This window comes from Taudactylus pleione, unplaced genomic scaffold (genome assembly GCF_031769625.1).
Source record: "Taudactylus pleione unplaced genomic scaffold, aTauple2 ptg000082l, whole genome shotgun sequence".
Lineage (NCBI taxonomy): Eukaryota > Metazoa > Chordata > Amphibia > Anura > Myobatrachidae > Taudactylus > Taudactylus pleione.
Window position 1 is genome coordinate 10,700,894 of NW_028284484.1, and position 14,107 is coordinate 10,715,000.

Sequence of the window (14,107 nt, forward strand, 5' to 3'; positions counted from 1 at the left end):
TCCCTAACCAGAGGCTCCCAGGCATACTGTAGCTGCTGTGGCTGTTAGACGATGGGACTGTATCTTTTGAAACCATTCATGTAGTTGTTTAATATTGGAGAATATACTGCCGAGATGATATTGAAAGAAGAGAGATTTATACAAAAACTCACTTGAATGTCTCATAGCATATGTGTAGGTTAGGTAGTCCTAAATATTACTGTTTTCTAACTGCTTTGGTTTTAACTGGGCCCTTTTGCTTTTTTCTTACACTTTGATATGATATATAAGTGCTCTATAATACAGTTTATCCAGGGCACACAGCCTAACTTATGTGTTCTATATATAGAGCAATAAGAGAAATATATTACGAATTATCATTATACATCTTCATACAGCATATCATTTGTTAGTCAGTCCTCAGAACTGTCTTCAAATCCATTTTTCAATATATAGTTTATTCTTAATGCAAACCAAATGAATCCTAACTTTGCTTTCATGCTACCTCACAATTAATGTTTAAACGCATACTTCCAAAACAAGTCTGGGCTGTTTGTATACACAGTGTGACTTTCCCTGGGTGTAGCTAACTGCCGCGCAGGAATTGGAGTGACAATTACACATCTGTAGGCCATTTGCAGTTATTTAATCAGTGCTTATGACAGTCCCAGATCATAGGGCTTTACCTGTCCAAACTGCGATTACAGAGTAGATTGAAAGGAACCTATAGATGGTACTGTAACAAAAGGGAAACCATAAGTGGTAGACATTGAAGGTTAGCATTGTAGAATCAAAAAAGTATATAGGTAACTTCTAGGTATTACAGTAATGACACATGCTTTATTCCTTAAAGGCAGAGGTGGGCAATAAGTGGCACTCCAGTTGTTGTTGAACTACAGATCCCAGCATGCCCTGCCACAGTTTTAGCATGCGCTGATAGGAAAAATTTGGCAGGTCATGCTGGGATGTGTAGTCCCAGCATGCCACGGGAATCCCATTTTCTCCCAGTTCTAATATATTTTATGTGACGTCACCAAGTATCTATAGCGCCGTACAGAGAGCATTACAATAATACCCAAACAATTCGATATATAAAGGGGCAAACACACTGTGTAATGGGGAAAAGCAAAGCGTGAGATATTAAGACTGTATTCAGTTTGAAGCGAAAACTCGTTATCGGCGATAATTCAGTTTGAAGCGAAAACTCGTTATCGGCGATAATTTATTGCCTATGACGTCTTTTTCGCCTGTTTGTATTATCCCCGTATTCAATTTCAAAGACTTTTTTCGCCAGTGCGAAAAGTTTTTGTGAAAAAACGGGGATAACTTTTCACCATGTTTTACATGGAGAAAAAAAGTGCAGAATTGGGATTTAGGGGTGCAGGCTTAAAAAAATAGCCTGCACCCCTGGGAGTGTCCCCCTAAAAATCTGTGCCAAAAAGTTTTTTTTAAAAAAAAAATCGGGACACCCCAAAAAATTAACTTGACTTTTGGGGTAAAAAAAAATAAAATATGGGGGACAAAATCCTAAAGTAGCGAAAGAGATTCCAGAGGGATCCCCATGTATGCAGCAGATGTTTTCTTCATTGCGGGTAATAGCAGCAGGTGCATTTTTGAAGAATTTTAAAAATGCACTTTAGGGACTTAAAAATATGCTTGCAACCATTTTCATGTACCCCATGGCCATAGTTATTTTTTGGAGAAAAAAACCTAAGTGCTATTCTTCACTCCTTCTTCACAGGCATAAAAAAGCACCTGCGGCTATTTAAAACCCATAATTACCTTCAGCAGGGAAAAACGGGTGTACCCATAGTGATCCCCCATTACAGGACATCTTTAGGGGGGTCCTAGGAAGAATTCCCCAAATTTCCCAAATATTTGCGATACTTACCTTTCTGCCGGGTCCCGGTTTCGCTGGATCCTAATTGAATGCGCGGATAAAGCGGGTGCGCGCCCAATACTTTATCCCTGCAAAACCTCAGATGTGGAGCGAAAAGTCCAGCACAGACTTTTCGCTTCCATTTTGAATATGGCCCTAAGTGTCACTTAATGATCCAGTGCCCTGGCATGGGTGGACATAAAGGATCAGACGGTCACTGACAGTGAGTGAGCGCACACTGGGGAATGCAAGGTGAGAGCCAAAGCAGTGGAGGACCCTGCTCATGAGAGCTTACAGAGGGAGTGGGGGAGTATATCTGGGAGCTGAGATGGGAAGAAAGAATAGAGGGAGTGATCTAAGAGTGTGAGTGGTCCGCAGGGCTTTAATGAACGATTGCATTTTCAGGGCTGTTTGAAACAATGCATGCTGGGAGACACTCTAATAGGGCAGGGGAAAGAGCATGGGGGAAGTCCTGGATGCTCATCAGCACAGTTCAAGCTGACAATCTGAGGAAGAGCGGAGAGGGAGGGTGGCCTGAGCTGAGGTTGGAGATATTGGGGGGTATTCAATTTGTAGCGAAAAGTCCGTGCTGGACTTTTCGCTCCACATCGGAGGTTTGATGGGGATAAAGTATCGGGCGCGTGCCCGCTTTATTCCCGTATTCAATTAGGAATCAGCGAAAACGGGAGCCGGCGGAAAGGTAAGTATCACAAAAAATCGTGAATTTTCAGGAATTGTTCCTGGGACCCCCTATAGATGTCTAGACGTAGGGGATCACTATGGGTATCCCCATTTTTGACTGCTGAAGGAAGTCAGGGTTTGTAATAGCCGCGGCAGGTGCATAAATGTGGCTTAAGAAGAAGGGGTGAAGAATAGCACTTAGTTTTTTGGGTTTTTTTAAATCTATTTCCATCAAATTCAGGGTACTTGAAAAGCATATTTTTAAGTCCCTAAAGTTATTTTTAAAAATTCCTCAAAAATGCACCTGCCGCTACTACCCTCAATGAAGAAAACACCTGCCGCATACATGGGGACCCCTGTGAAATCTATTTTGCTACTTTAGGATTTTGTCCCCCATATTTTTACCCCAAAATTCAAGTACATTTTTTTTGGGGTGTCCCAATTTTTTTTTTTTTTTAAACTTTTTTTGACAGATTATTTTAGGGGACAGTCCCAGGGGTGCAGGCTATTTTTTTTTTTATTTTATTTCAAGCCTGCACTCCTAAACCCCAGTTCTGCCCTTTTTTTCACCATGTAAAACATGATGAAAAGTTATCCCTGTTTTTTCACACCGGCGAAAAGTCTTTGAAATTGAATACGGGGATAATGCAAACAGGCGAAAATTAAGTTTTCGCTTCAAATTGAATACTGCCCATAGAGGGGGAAGAGTGATTGAGTGCTGTTGAATCCGAACGCAAGATATAAAGGCAAGACAAGTGGCAGCATTGAGTGGGAAAGAGGAAGACTAGAGAGTCAGAAGTTATAGTAGAACAGGCAGGAGATGACAAGGGCATGAATAAGAGGTTTTTGTAGTATCCAGAGTGAAGAAGGGTCAGATCCTGAAGATATTGCAAATGTGAAAGCTGCAGGATTGGGAGATGGCGAGCACGTGGGGGTGAAGGAGTCTATAATGACACCCTGGCAGTGGACTTGTGGGAAAGGAGAGTAAGAGAGTGTTGGCAGCAGAGAGAGAGGTGGGGAATACAGTAAACTCAGTCTTAGACATGTAGAATTTAATTAAGCAGGGTATAGGTACCTACTGTACACCTCTGTACTTGTATCCTGCAGTCTCTCTTCATTTAATTGTCTTTTTTGCTATCATCTAGGTGAGTGGTTCTCAAACTCTGTCCTCAGGACCCCACACAGGTCAGGTTTTCCTGGTCACCCAGCAGGTGCACAGGTGCATTCATTACTCATGGACACATTTAAAGATCCACAGGTGGAGATAACTATTTCACTTGTGATTCTGTGATACCTGGAACACATGCACCGTTTGGGGTCTGGAGGACTGAGTTTGAGAACCTGTGATCTAGGTTAATACTGTCCTCCACTACATTTGTATTCTTCCCTAAACTAATTGTTAATATATCCACTCTACATACCCATTACTGTCTGTGACTGCTCAATTCACCTGAATAAAATTACATGTTGGACTTCCCCATCTCCCCATCAATTGCAGTAAACTCACTCTTCTGACTGAGCACAATTTATTTAGGTTTCATTTATTGTACCTGTATCTCTTCAATGTTATTTTCTTTTTTGTACAATTCCATATTACACCCTGAATTTGCAGAGTAGTGACGCACTTTCCTCTCTCTCTGCAGGACAGTGTCCCTCCGGTGATGGCCTTTCACTTGGGATCACTGGGATTCCTCACCCCTTTTAGTTTTGACAACTTCCAGACTCAAGTCACTCAGGTTATAGAAGGTAAGAAAACGCCCTAAGGTCAGTGGACGGGCAGCCAAATTCCTCTCCAGTGAATGAAGCATGTGTCTCCTGTCTAAGCTGGGTTACTGATTGCTCGGTTGCTGCGCCTGAGCACATTTTCACAGCTCGCTATAGAAAAATAAAAGCCAGGCTTACCTTTACTGATCTTTCCAGAGGGAGACAACGTACATGGAAGGATTTGACGGCACATAAGAACCTTTTGGCCCATTTAGGGTTGTTTTGGTATTGGTGTTAGAATTTTAGGGTTAGGGGGTGGGTACTAGGGTATTAAGGTTGGGGGTTAAGGTTGATAGGGGATTAGGGTTGTTTGGGTTTTAGTGTTGAGGGATACTGTTATGGTATTAGGTTAGTATTTGTGGTTATGGTATTAGGTGGGAGTGAGAGTGGGTGGACATATACTCACGGCCAGATCACCGATGTCCAGCTGGGGAGAGTATCCAGGATGAAGTGCAGGAGCCATAGGGTGTTTAGTAAGTAGTGCCCAGGATAGGGAGAATGCAGGTGTTTAATTTGGGGAGAGGCCAAAGTGCAGTTTCTTCAAAGTAGTTTTACATAGAACTTATCATGGTCCTATTGTTTAACTATAGGTAATCGATGGTAAGAGAGTTCAGAATCCTTAACATATAATGAATAAAATAGATATATGCTGTGCCTGGTCTCTCAAACCCATCAGACTCCTCTATGGGCAAGTAATGTGGTTAGTGAGTGGGACACATTGGTATTACAGTCGCCCTGGAAAAGATGCATGTTACTGCTCTGAATGGAACCTGGCCAGTGGGTCATTGTGTCAGGTATTACAGGTATGTTTACAATTTACATTACTTTTTTTTTTTTTTTTTTTTTTAAATCCTCATTTTACAACAATTTTTCTGTATGATTTCAACTCGCTGACAATAATGAGAATGACTTCATTCTGTTAGCCAGGCAACATGTGGTTGTGGTCTCCACAATTCTTTTGTGTTTAGCCTTCTATTGTCATTTTACTCTTTATTTGATATAATAGATGCATTAAGCAGGTAGGGAAAATGTATAGTATGGAGCTTCCCAAAGTCAATCATTACAATCCAGGTTTTAAAGATATCCATGCTTGAGCTTAGGTGACTTAATTAGTACCTCAGCCAATTTGATTTAACCGTCTCGACTCAAGCATGGATAGTCTTAAAACCTGGACTGTAATGGCGGAGATTGGGAAGCTGTGGTATAGAGCAAAGTAACTATATTTCCATGAAAATATCAACACACATTTTGCTGCTCCTCCATTTGTGCCAATGTTTTTACATGTTACGCTGTAAATGCTGTCTGTCCATTAACCTCTCTGTCTTCCGCCAGGTAATGCAGCTCTTGTACTTCGCAGCAGGCTAAAAGTGAAAGTATTGAAGGAGCACAAGGAGAAGAAGTCTATTTTACAGAACGGAGTGGAAGAGAACGGGATCATTGTTAGTCTGCCTGAGAAGGAGCTTGTCCAACAAACCAAGTATCAGGTATGTATTCTCTTATATAGATTGCCATGGGATACATTTATGTACAAATAGAAGCTTGTTTTGTGTAAAATTAAATTTTATCCTTCATCCGCTAGGGGACACTGGAGTCTCATAACAGTGGGGTATAGATGTGTACTAACCGGGAGCTGGCACTTTAAATTTAGAAAGAGTGACTAGCTCCTCCCCCTCTATACCCCCTACAAACCAGTCTTAGTATTGTGCCCAAGGGAGCTGGTCATACCTTGGCTTCTCCTCAAGGCACAGTTTAGTTTAACATAGGTCTTTACAGACATTGAGGACATGGCAGGCAGCTGTCTGCCTCTACCTGTCTGTGACGTTGGAGCTGCCGGGGGGGACCCTATCGCAGCGACTTGTGCAAGGGTCCTCGGCTACAGAGACCACTGTCTCCGGGGTTGACCAGGACGCGCAGCACGTTGCGGTCCCCCATTAGCCTGACCTCCACCGGCAGCCTTGCAGTTACTGAGAGTATAGCCTGGCTCCCCGATTAGTGGGGTTGCCAGGCACACAAAATGGCGTTGTTTGCTAGCAGGGCAGTCAGCGCGGCCCTTTTAAAAAGGGCACCATAGCGGAGGGGGGCGGAGCCTAACGGGGAGTTATGTTTCTTGCTCCCAGCTGCCCCGGCGCTTCCAGAGGCGATGGCCATTTTTTTGCTGCTGCTAGCTGGGCTGAACAACAGCGCTGAGACTGAGATAGCCTCCCCAGGATCGTGAGTGTATTAGTGGGGTTTAAGCTTTATATGAGCACAGTGTAAATATTACTGCTGTAATTATACACAGTGTTTTTGGCACTGCTACCAGCGCCGTTTGGGAGGGTGTGGCTCTCTCCCCTCTCTGCCCTTATCTCCTTCCTCTCTATATCATATCTCAGTCTCTATTCTTACACTGTCCTCTACATTGCTGTATTGTTTGTATGTCAGTGTTTGTGTACCATGGCTGGAAGGGGATCAAAGGCTTCACAGAAGTCCTTTTCTTGCAAGAACTGTGCAGAAAAGTTTACACAGGGACAATCATCTCTATATCTATCTTTATCCCTGCTGTGTGACAAATGTAATTCAGAGTCCCAGGCTCAAGGATCACCCCAGACACAGGAACAGCCGACTTGGGCGACGCAGTTCACTTCTGTTATGTCACACCTGTCTGCAGAGGCTTCTCGAAGATAAATAGAGGTTTACAGATCTCAGACGTCTACTATTTCTCCCCCTGAGCCAGTCTTTGCTCGTTCACTAGCTAAATCAGTGGAGGGGCTCACAAAAGCCATGATGTCCAGCGTCCCTTCCGGTTTCCAATAAAAGGCTGTTGCCAGGGGCGTATTTATAATGGGTGCAGGGTGTGCGGGGCCCTGGGTCCAGGGGATGCCCGCACCGCACACCCTGCACCCTTAAAACTTACCTCTCCGGAGTCCCACGTCGGCTCCGGTGTCTTCGCCTGTAAAAACGACTGTAAAATTGGCGCCGCGGCCATTTTCCTGTCGCATGCGCAGTACAGGAAAAATGGCCGCTGTGGCCATTTTCCCGGTGACCTGTGCATGCGCTATAGACTCTGGGCACACTCTAGTGGCCGCTGGACGGAAAGAAGCGGGCCCGTGTTGGAGACTGCACACAGGTCCCGTCCTCTCTAGAAACACCCCTGGCTGTTGCTCTCAGTCCTACAGTTGGATGACTCTGAGGATGAGGAGGGAGAGTTTCCAGATTCTGGGGAGGAATAGGTCCCGGGGGATCCGGAACCTTTGTCCCAGGGCATAGAGGCGTTGATTTACCGCCAGGTTTTAAAAATGGAGGAAGCAGACCAGGGTTCTGCTTGGCCGTCTCTAGTAAAAAGCTGCCTCCTTTCCTGCTTCAGAGGAGCTGGCTGCTATCCTCACCTGTGCTTGGAAACACTCGGATAAAAATTCTAGGTCTCCGTAGACTTTTGTCCTCTTATCCTTTTCCTACAGACAGAAGGAAGTTATGTAAGACACCACCCTCGGTAGATCCCTCAGTGTCTCGTCTGTCCAAAAAGATGGTTCTGCCAGTACTAGGGGCTATTTCCTTTAAAAGAAGCTTCAGACAGGAAGTTGGAGAACACCCTAAAGTCCATCTACACCAGGGATTGGGAACCTCAGGCCCGGGGGCCGTATAAGGCCCCCGGAATCATTTTGTCTGGCCCTCTGAGCTTTTTTCTGCTAGTCTCATCTGGCTAGCAGGGTGCCTAGAATGGCAGCCGGAAATCTATGCAGCAGTGCCGCCTGGAGCGTCCTTAGGACACTTCAGACAGTCACGCCGTTGCCCTTACAGCTCAGGATACTCCGGGCGTTGCTGTAATCACCAGCGATTGTGGCACCGCCTCGTGTGATATCACACGGAGGGGGGCGTGTCCTGCACCGGGCCCGTGAATGTTATATCAAAATGGCCCTCAGCAGAAAAAGGGTTCCAAACTCCTGATCTACACAGTAGCGGGTGTGATTCTTTGCCCTGTGCTAATAGGCTGCTGGGTCAACAAGGTGATTGAAGTCTGGGCTAGACAGCTTTCCGAGGTATTAAGGACAGGACTTCCCACCTGAAGATCTTATTCCTTTAGCAGAACAGAACGTGGAGTTGGCTGATTATCTGTACGAGGTGTCAAAAGAGGTATGTAATCTCGCCTCTAGGTCTTCTGCTCTAGCAGTATCGGCCCGCATAGCTCTTTGGCTGCGACAGTGACAGGCTGATGCAGAATCAAAGAAATACGGTGGAAGCACTTCCATTAACTGTTGATAAACTGTTCGGGCCCGAACTGGACAAGTGGATCTCTCAGGCTACGGGGGGTAAGTCAACTTATACCCCTGCTCCGGCTATCCGTAAGCCTTCTTCAGGACCATCCTTTTGTGCCCCAGGAAGATTCAGAGGCCATTTCTTGTTGTCCCAGAGGTAATGGTAGAGCCACAGCAACCTCTACACTCCAGGACAATAAGCCAAACCCAGTCCATGACGGGTTTCCCTCTCACCTGGGAAACCCCAGGGTGGGAGCTCGTCTTCGAGTTTTCAGGGTAGTGTGGACACAATCCTGTCCGGACGCCTGGGTCCGGGACCTCATCACCCAGGGGTACAAACTTGATTTCCAGATCCAGCCACCTCGGTTTTTCACCACAAGTTTGCCAGTTTCCTAAGACAGAAGGGTGGTGATACAAGAAGCTGTAGGAAAACTTTGAGCGTTGGTACACGTCCCCACACAACAGCTAAAGCAGGGGTTCGACTCCAGCTTGTTCGTGGTTTCCGAAGCCGGACGGATCGGTCAAACTTATTCTGAACCTGAAGGATCTCAATCCCTACCTGAGAGTATTCAAGTTCAAGATGGAGTCCCTTCAATCTGTAAATGTGGGGCTCGAGGAAAACGAGTTTCTGGTGTCTTAGGACATAAAAGATGCCTACCTACACATTCCCAGCTGGCCGCCTCACCAGGCAATCCTACGATTTGCCATTTGGGACTCTTATTTTCAATTCCAGGCCTTACACTTTGGCTCCCAGGGTATTCACCAAGATCATGACTGTGACTCTCCTTCGGACTCAGGGAGTAACGATTGTCCCTTACCTGGACGATCTCTTCCTGAAAGCACCTTCCAGGAGCCAATTATTACAAAATATACTGGTGACTCGCAGGCTCCTCATATGACACGGATGTATCCTGATATTTCCCAAGTCCCATCTGGAGTTAACACGGAGGCTTCAATTTCTGGGAATGATTTTGTACACTGTAGGTCAGAAAGTCTTCCTTCCCCAATAAAAAGCAACAACTTCCATTCAGAAAATGGTGCCGCTGATCTTACAACATCGACGAGTATCCGGTGCACCTGTGCATACGACTCCTTGGGAAGATGGTGGCGACCTTCAAAGCCATACCATATGCCCGTTTCCACTCCAGGCCTTTTCAACTGGACCTCCTCTCTCAGTGGTCGGGATGCCATTTATTACTTCGCCAGCTAGTGAAGCTGGCCCCCAGAACTCTGATATTCTCTGGTGGCTGAATTCTTCTCACCTGTTGGAGGGCAAGAAGTTTGGAGTATGGAATTGGATTCTCCTCACCACAGACGTGAGTCTGAAAGGGTGGGAGGCAGTGACTCTAGAGAAACACTTCCAGGGCTGGGGGCAGTGACTCTAGAGAAACACTTCCAGGGCTGCTGGACTCCACTGGAAACGCGACTGCCCATAATCATCTTAGAATTACGGGCAGTGTTTTATGCTCTTCAACTAGCACATCACCTGTTGTGAGGTCAGGCAGTCAGAGTCCAGTCGGACAACGACACGGCGGTGGCGTACATAAAACCGACAGGGCGGCAGCAGAAGTCGGGCGGCAATGAAAGAAGTAAGCCACATTCTACTCTAGGTGGAGGAATTCGCCGTGGCAATATCCGCAATTCATTCCGGGTGTGGAAAATTGGGAGGCAGACTACCTCAGTCTTCAGGATGTTCATCCCGTGGAGTGGGCGCTCCATCCCCAGGTGTTTCAACAGCTTGTTCAGAGGTGGGGCCTTCCACAAGTCGACCTCATGGCATCCAGACACAACTATCAACTGCCTCTATACTGCTCTCGAACAAGAGATCCGGAGGCCGTGGAACTGGACGCACTCTCAACACCCTGGCGGTTCCGATTTGTTTACCTGTTTCCGATGATTCCTATTCTGCCTTGACTTCTGCAACGCATCAAGAGGGAGAGGGCCACAATTCTCTTAGTGGCTCCAGATTGGCCCCGAAGAGCTTGGTATTCCAACCTATGTCTACTGCAGATAGACGAACTGTGGCCTCTACCGCTGCGAGAGGATCTCCTGCAACAGGGTCCTTTCGTCTATCCAGACTTAAGGCGGTTACGTTTGACGGCGTGGTTGTTCCGCATAAACCAACCTATTGTGGTGCCGGTTCTTCCAGAGGACTCTCAATCGGGCATATTCCTGAACGTCGTTAGAGCTCTCAGGATTATGTGGATAGGACTACATCTCTCAGAAAAACAGATTTCCTGTTTGTCCGATATGATGTCGCCCCTCCTGGTTGGCCGGCTTCCAAGCAGGCTATTGCACGATGGATCCGTCTGATCATCAGGCAAGCCTATGTGGTCTCCTCAATGGAACCTCCGGTTTCCATCACGGCGCATTCCATGCACTCGGTGGGTCCCTCGTGGGCAGCTCCCCGCGGGGTTTTCATGGCTCAGCTTTGTCGTGCGGCAACTTGGTCGGGCCGACATACCTTTGTCAAATTTTATCATTTTGATGCGGCCTCTGCCTTGCAGTTTGGCCGTGCTGTTCTGCGGGGTTCTCAGCGCTCTCCTGCCCGGGATGGGAGCTCTGGGACGTCCCCACTGTTATGAGACTCCAATGTCCCCTAGTGTATGAAGGAGAAAACAGGATTTTGGTACTTACCGATAAATCCCTTTCTCCGATTCCACAGGGGACACTGGATGCCCACCCGGCGCTGTACCTTTCTGCCATGGTTGATTGTCATATTAAGTTATGACTGGTTGTTTTCTATATTCAACTGTTTGTTGCATCCTGTTTACACATGTCATGTGTTTGTCATTATGTGTACTTTCTTCACCTCCTCCTCTGCAGCTCTCCTCGGGCACAGTTTCCTAAGACTGGCTTATAGGGGGGTATAGAGGGGGAGGAGCTAGTCACTCTTTAAAGCTCCCGGTTAGCACACATCTATACCCCACTGTTATGAGACTCCAGTGTCCCCTGTGTAATCGGAGAAAGGGATTTATCGTTAAGTACCAAAATCCTGTTTGAATAAAGCTGAAGATATTTCACATCATAACCGATATTCTTCAATTTAGTTATTTTTCTGCTACAGTTTATTTTGCAGACATAAAAACCTTGCACTTATCTTGTCGGCAGTACTATATAAATGCGGTGCTACAAATCACATTTTATAGTTACTGCCTCCATTGCTGACACCTCTGCCTTGAATATTCAGTGTTATAGTAGGTGCAGGTGCATGTTGTTGCACAACTGTTTTACTGGACATTTACACATATATACAGTGCCTTGCAAAAGTATTCACCCCCTTAGTACTTTTCATGTTTTGTTGCCTCACAACCTGGAATTAAAATGGATTGTTTGAAGGTGTGCATCATGTCATTCACAGAAAATGTCTACAACTGTGAAGTTGTGTTTTTGTTTATATTGTGAATTGAACAACATTTAGGACAACATAACCGAAAACTTCAGCGTGCATAACTAGTCACCCCTTTGTAGTCAGTACTTTGTCGAGCCACCTTTTGCGGCAATTATAGCTGCACGTCGCTTTGGATAAGTCTCTCTGAGCTTGCCACATCTTGCCCTTGGGATTTTTGCCCATTCCTCAAGGCAAACTGCTCCAGCTCCTTCATGTTGGATGGTTTCCGCTTGTGAACAGCAGTCTTCAAGTCTGACCACAGATTCTCAATTGGATTGAGATCTGGGCTTTGACTAGGCCATTCCAACACATTTAAATGTTTCCCCTTAAACCACTCGAGTGTTGTTTTAGCAGTATGCTTCGGGTCATTGCCCTGCTGGAAGGTGAACCTCCGTCCCAGTCTCAAATCACAGGCAGACTGAAACAGGTTTTGCTCAAGAATATCTTATGTATTTAGCACCATCCATCTTTCCCTTGACTCGAATCAGTTTCCCAGTCCCTGCTGCTGAAAAACATGGTGTTCATGGGGTGATGGGATGTGCTGGGTTTGCGCCAGACATAGCGTTTTCGTTGGTGACCGAAAAGTAAAATTTTCGTCTCATCTGACCAGAGCATCTTCCTCCATACATTTGGGGAGTCGCCCTCATGCCTTTTTGGCAAACTCAAATCGTGTCTTCTTATTTTTATCACTAAGTAGCTTCTTTCTGGCCACTCTTCCATAAAGCCCAGCTCTATGGAGTGTACGGTTATTGTGGTCACATGTACAGATACATCAGTCTCTGCTGTGGAACTCTGCAACTCCTTCAGGGTTACCTTTGGTCTCTGTGCTGCCTCTCTGATTAATGCCCTCCTTGCCCGGTCTGTGAGTTTTGGTGGGCGGCCCTCTCTTGGCAGGTTTGTTGTGGTACCATGTTCTTTCCATTTGCTGATGATGGATTTGATGGTGTCTCGGGGGATCATCAAAGATTTGGATGTTTTTTTTATAACCAAACCCAGAATTGTACTTCTCAACAACTTTGTCCCTGACTTGTTTGGGCCTGACTCCTTGGTCTTCATGGTGTGATGCCTCTTGCTTAGTGGTGTTGCAGCCTCTGGGGCCTTTCAGAAAAGGTGTGTTTATACTGACAGATCATGTGACACTTAGATTTCACACAGGTGGACTTCATTTCACTAATTATGTGACTTCTGAAGGTAATTGGTTGAACCAGAACTTTTGAGGGGCTTCATAGCAAAGGGGGTGATTACATATGCACATGCCAATTTTCAGAATTTTATTTATAAAGATTCTTATTGATATATGTTTTTCTCATTTCACTTCACCAAATTAGATTATTTTGTGCAGATACATCACGTAAAACTCAGATTAAAAAATAAATAAATTACAGGTTGTAATGTAACAAATAAGGTAAAAAGCTATGGGGGGGTGGTGGTGAATACTTTAGCAAGGCACTGTACATGTGGGCAGCACAGACGGTGTAATGGTTAGCATTACTGCTTCACAGCACTGAGGTCGTAGGTTCAACTCCCTAACTGTGTGGAGTTTGTATATTCTCCCTGTGCCTGCGTGGGTTTCCTCTGCGGGCTCCGGTTTCCTCCCACACACCAAAAATATTCTGGTAGATAAATTGGCTCCCAACAAAAATTATCCCTAGTCAGTGGTGTAACTAAGGTATTTGGAGCCCAGGGCAAGTAGTACCCGTTGGCGGTGTGTTTGTTTTACTGTGTAGTGCGGCCCACACTACACTGACTGAAACCACTGTCCTGGACTGTGGCCGGTGGCGCCCCGTGCCCCTGCTGACACCCCCCCTTAGTAACACCACTGCCCCTAGTGTGTGTATGTACATTTGGTATGGAATATAGATTGTTAGCTCCACTGGGGCAGGGGCTGATGTGAAAGGGAAATATTCTATGTAAAGCGTTGTGGAATATGCGTGCGCTATATAAATAACTGGTAATAAATAATAGTAATATTATACATCCATAGATGTCCCACGGTTTATATAGGGGAATATTATTACTCTGTTGCTGAAAGGGAGTATTTTATATGCTAATTTAATGTATGTAATCTCTGAATCCTAGGTCCTGAATGAAGTAGTAGTGGACAGGGGCCCTTCTTCTTATCTATCCAACTTGGACGTCTTCCTAGATGGGCACCTTATCACTACAGTTCAAGGAGATGGT

The 14,107-nt window shown here is 45.6% G+C and overlaps 1 protein-coding gene across 5 annotated transcripts in view; it reads left to right on the forward strand.

Annotated features, from left to right (window-relative positions):
- Window positions 1-14,107, forward strand: part of NADK (NAD kinase) — a 130,965-nt gene that overhangs the window by 86,792 nt on the left and 30,066 nt on the right. For all 5 annotated transcript variants that reach the window (XM_088468214.1, XM_088468216.1, XM_088468215.1 and 2 more), the window contains 3 exons: window positions 4,183-4,285; window positions 5,636-5,787; window positions 14,006-14,105. In XM_088468214.1, the coding sequence (XP_088324340.1) occupies window positions 4,183-4,285; window positions 5,636-5,787; window positions 14,006-14,105 (355 nt within the window). The remainder of the gene's footprint in view (window positions 1-4,182; window positions 4,286-5,635; window positions 5,788-14,005; window positions 14,106-14,107) is intronic.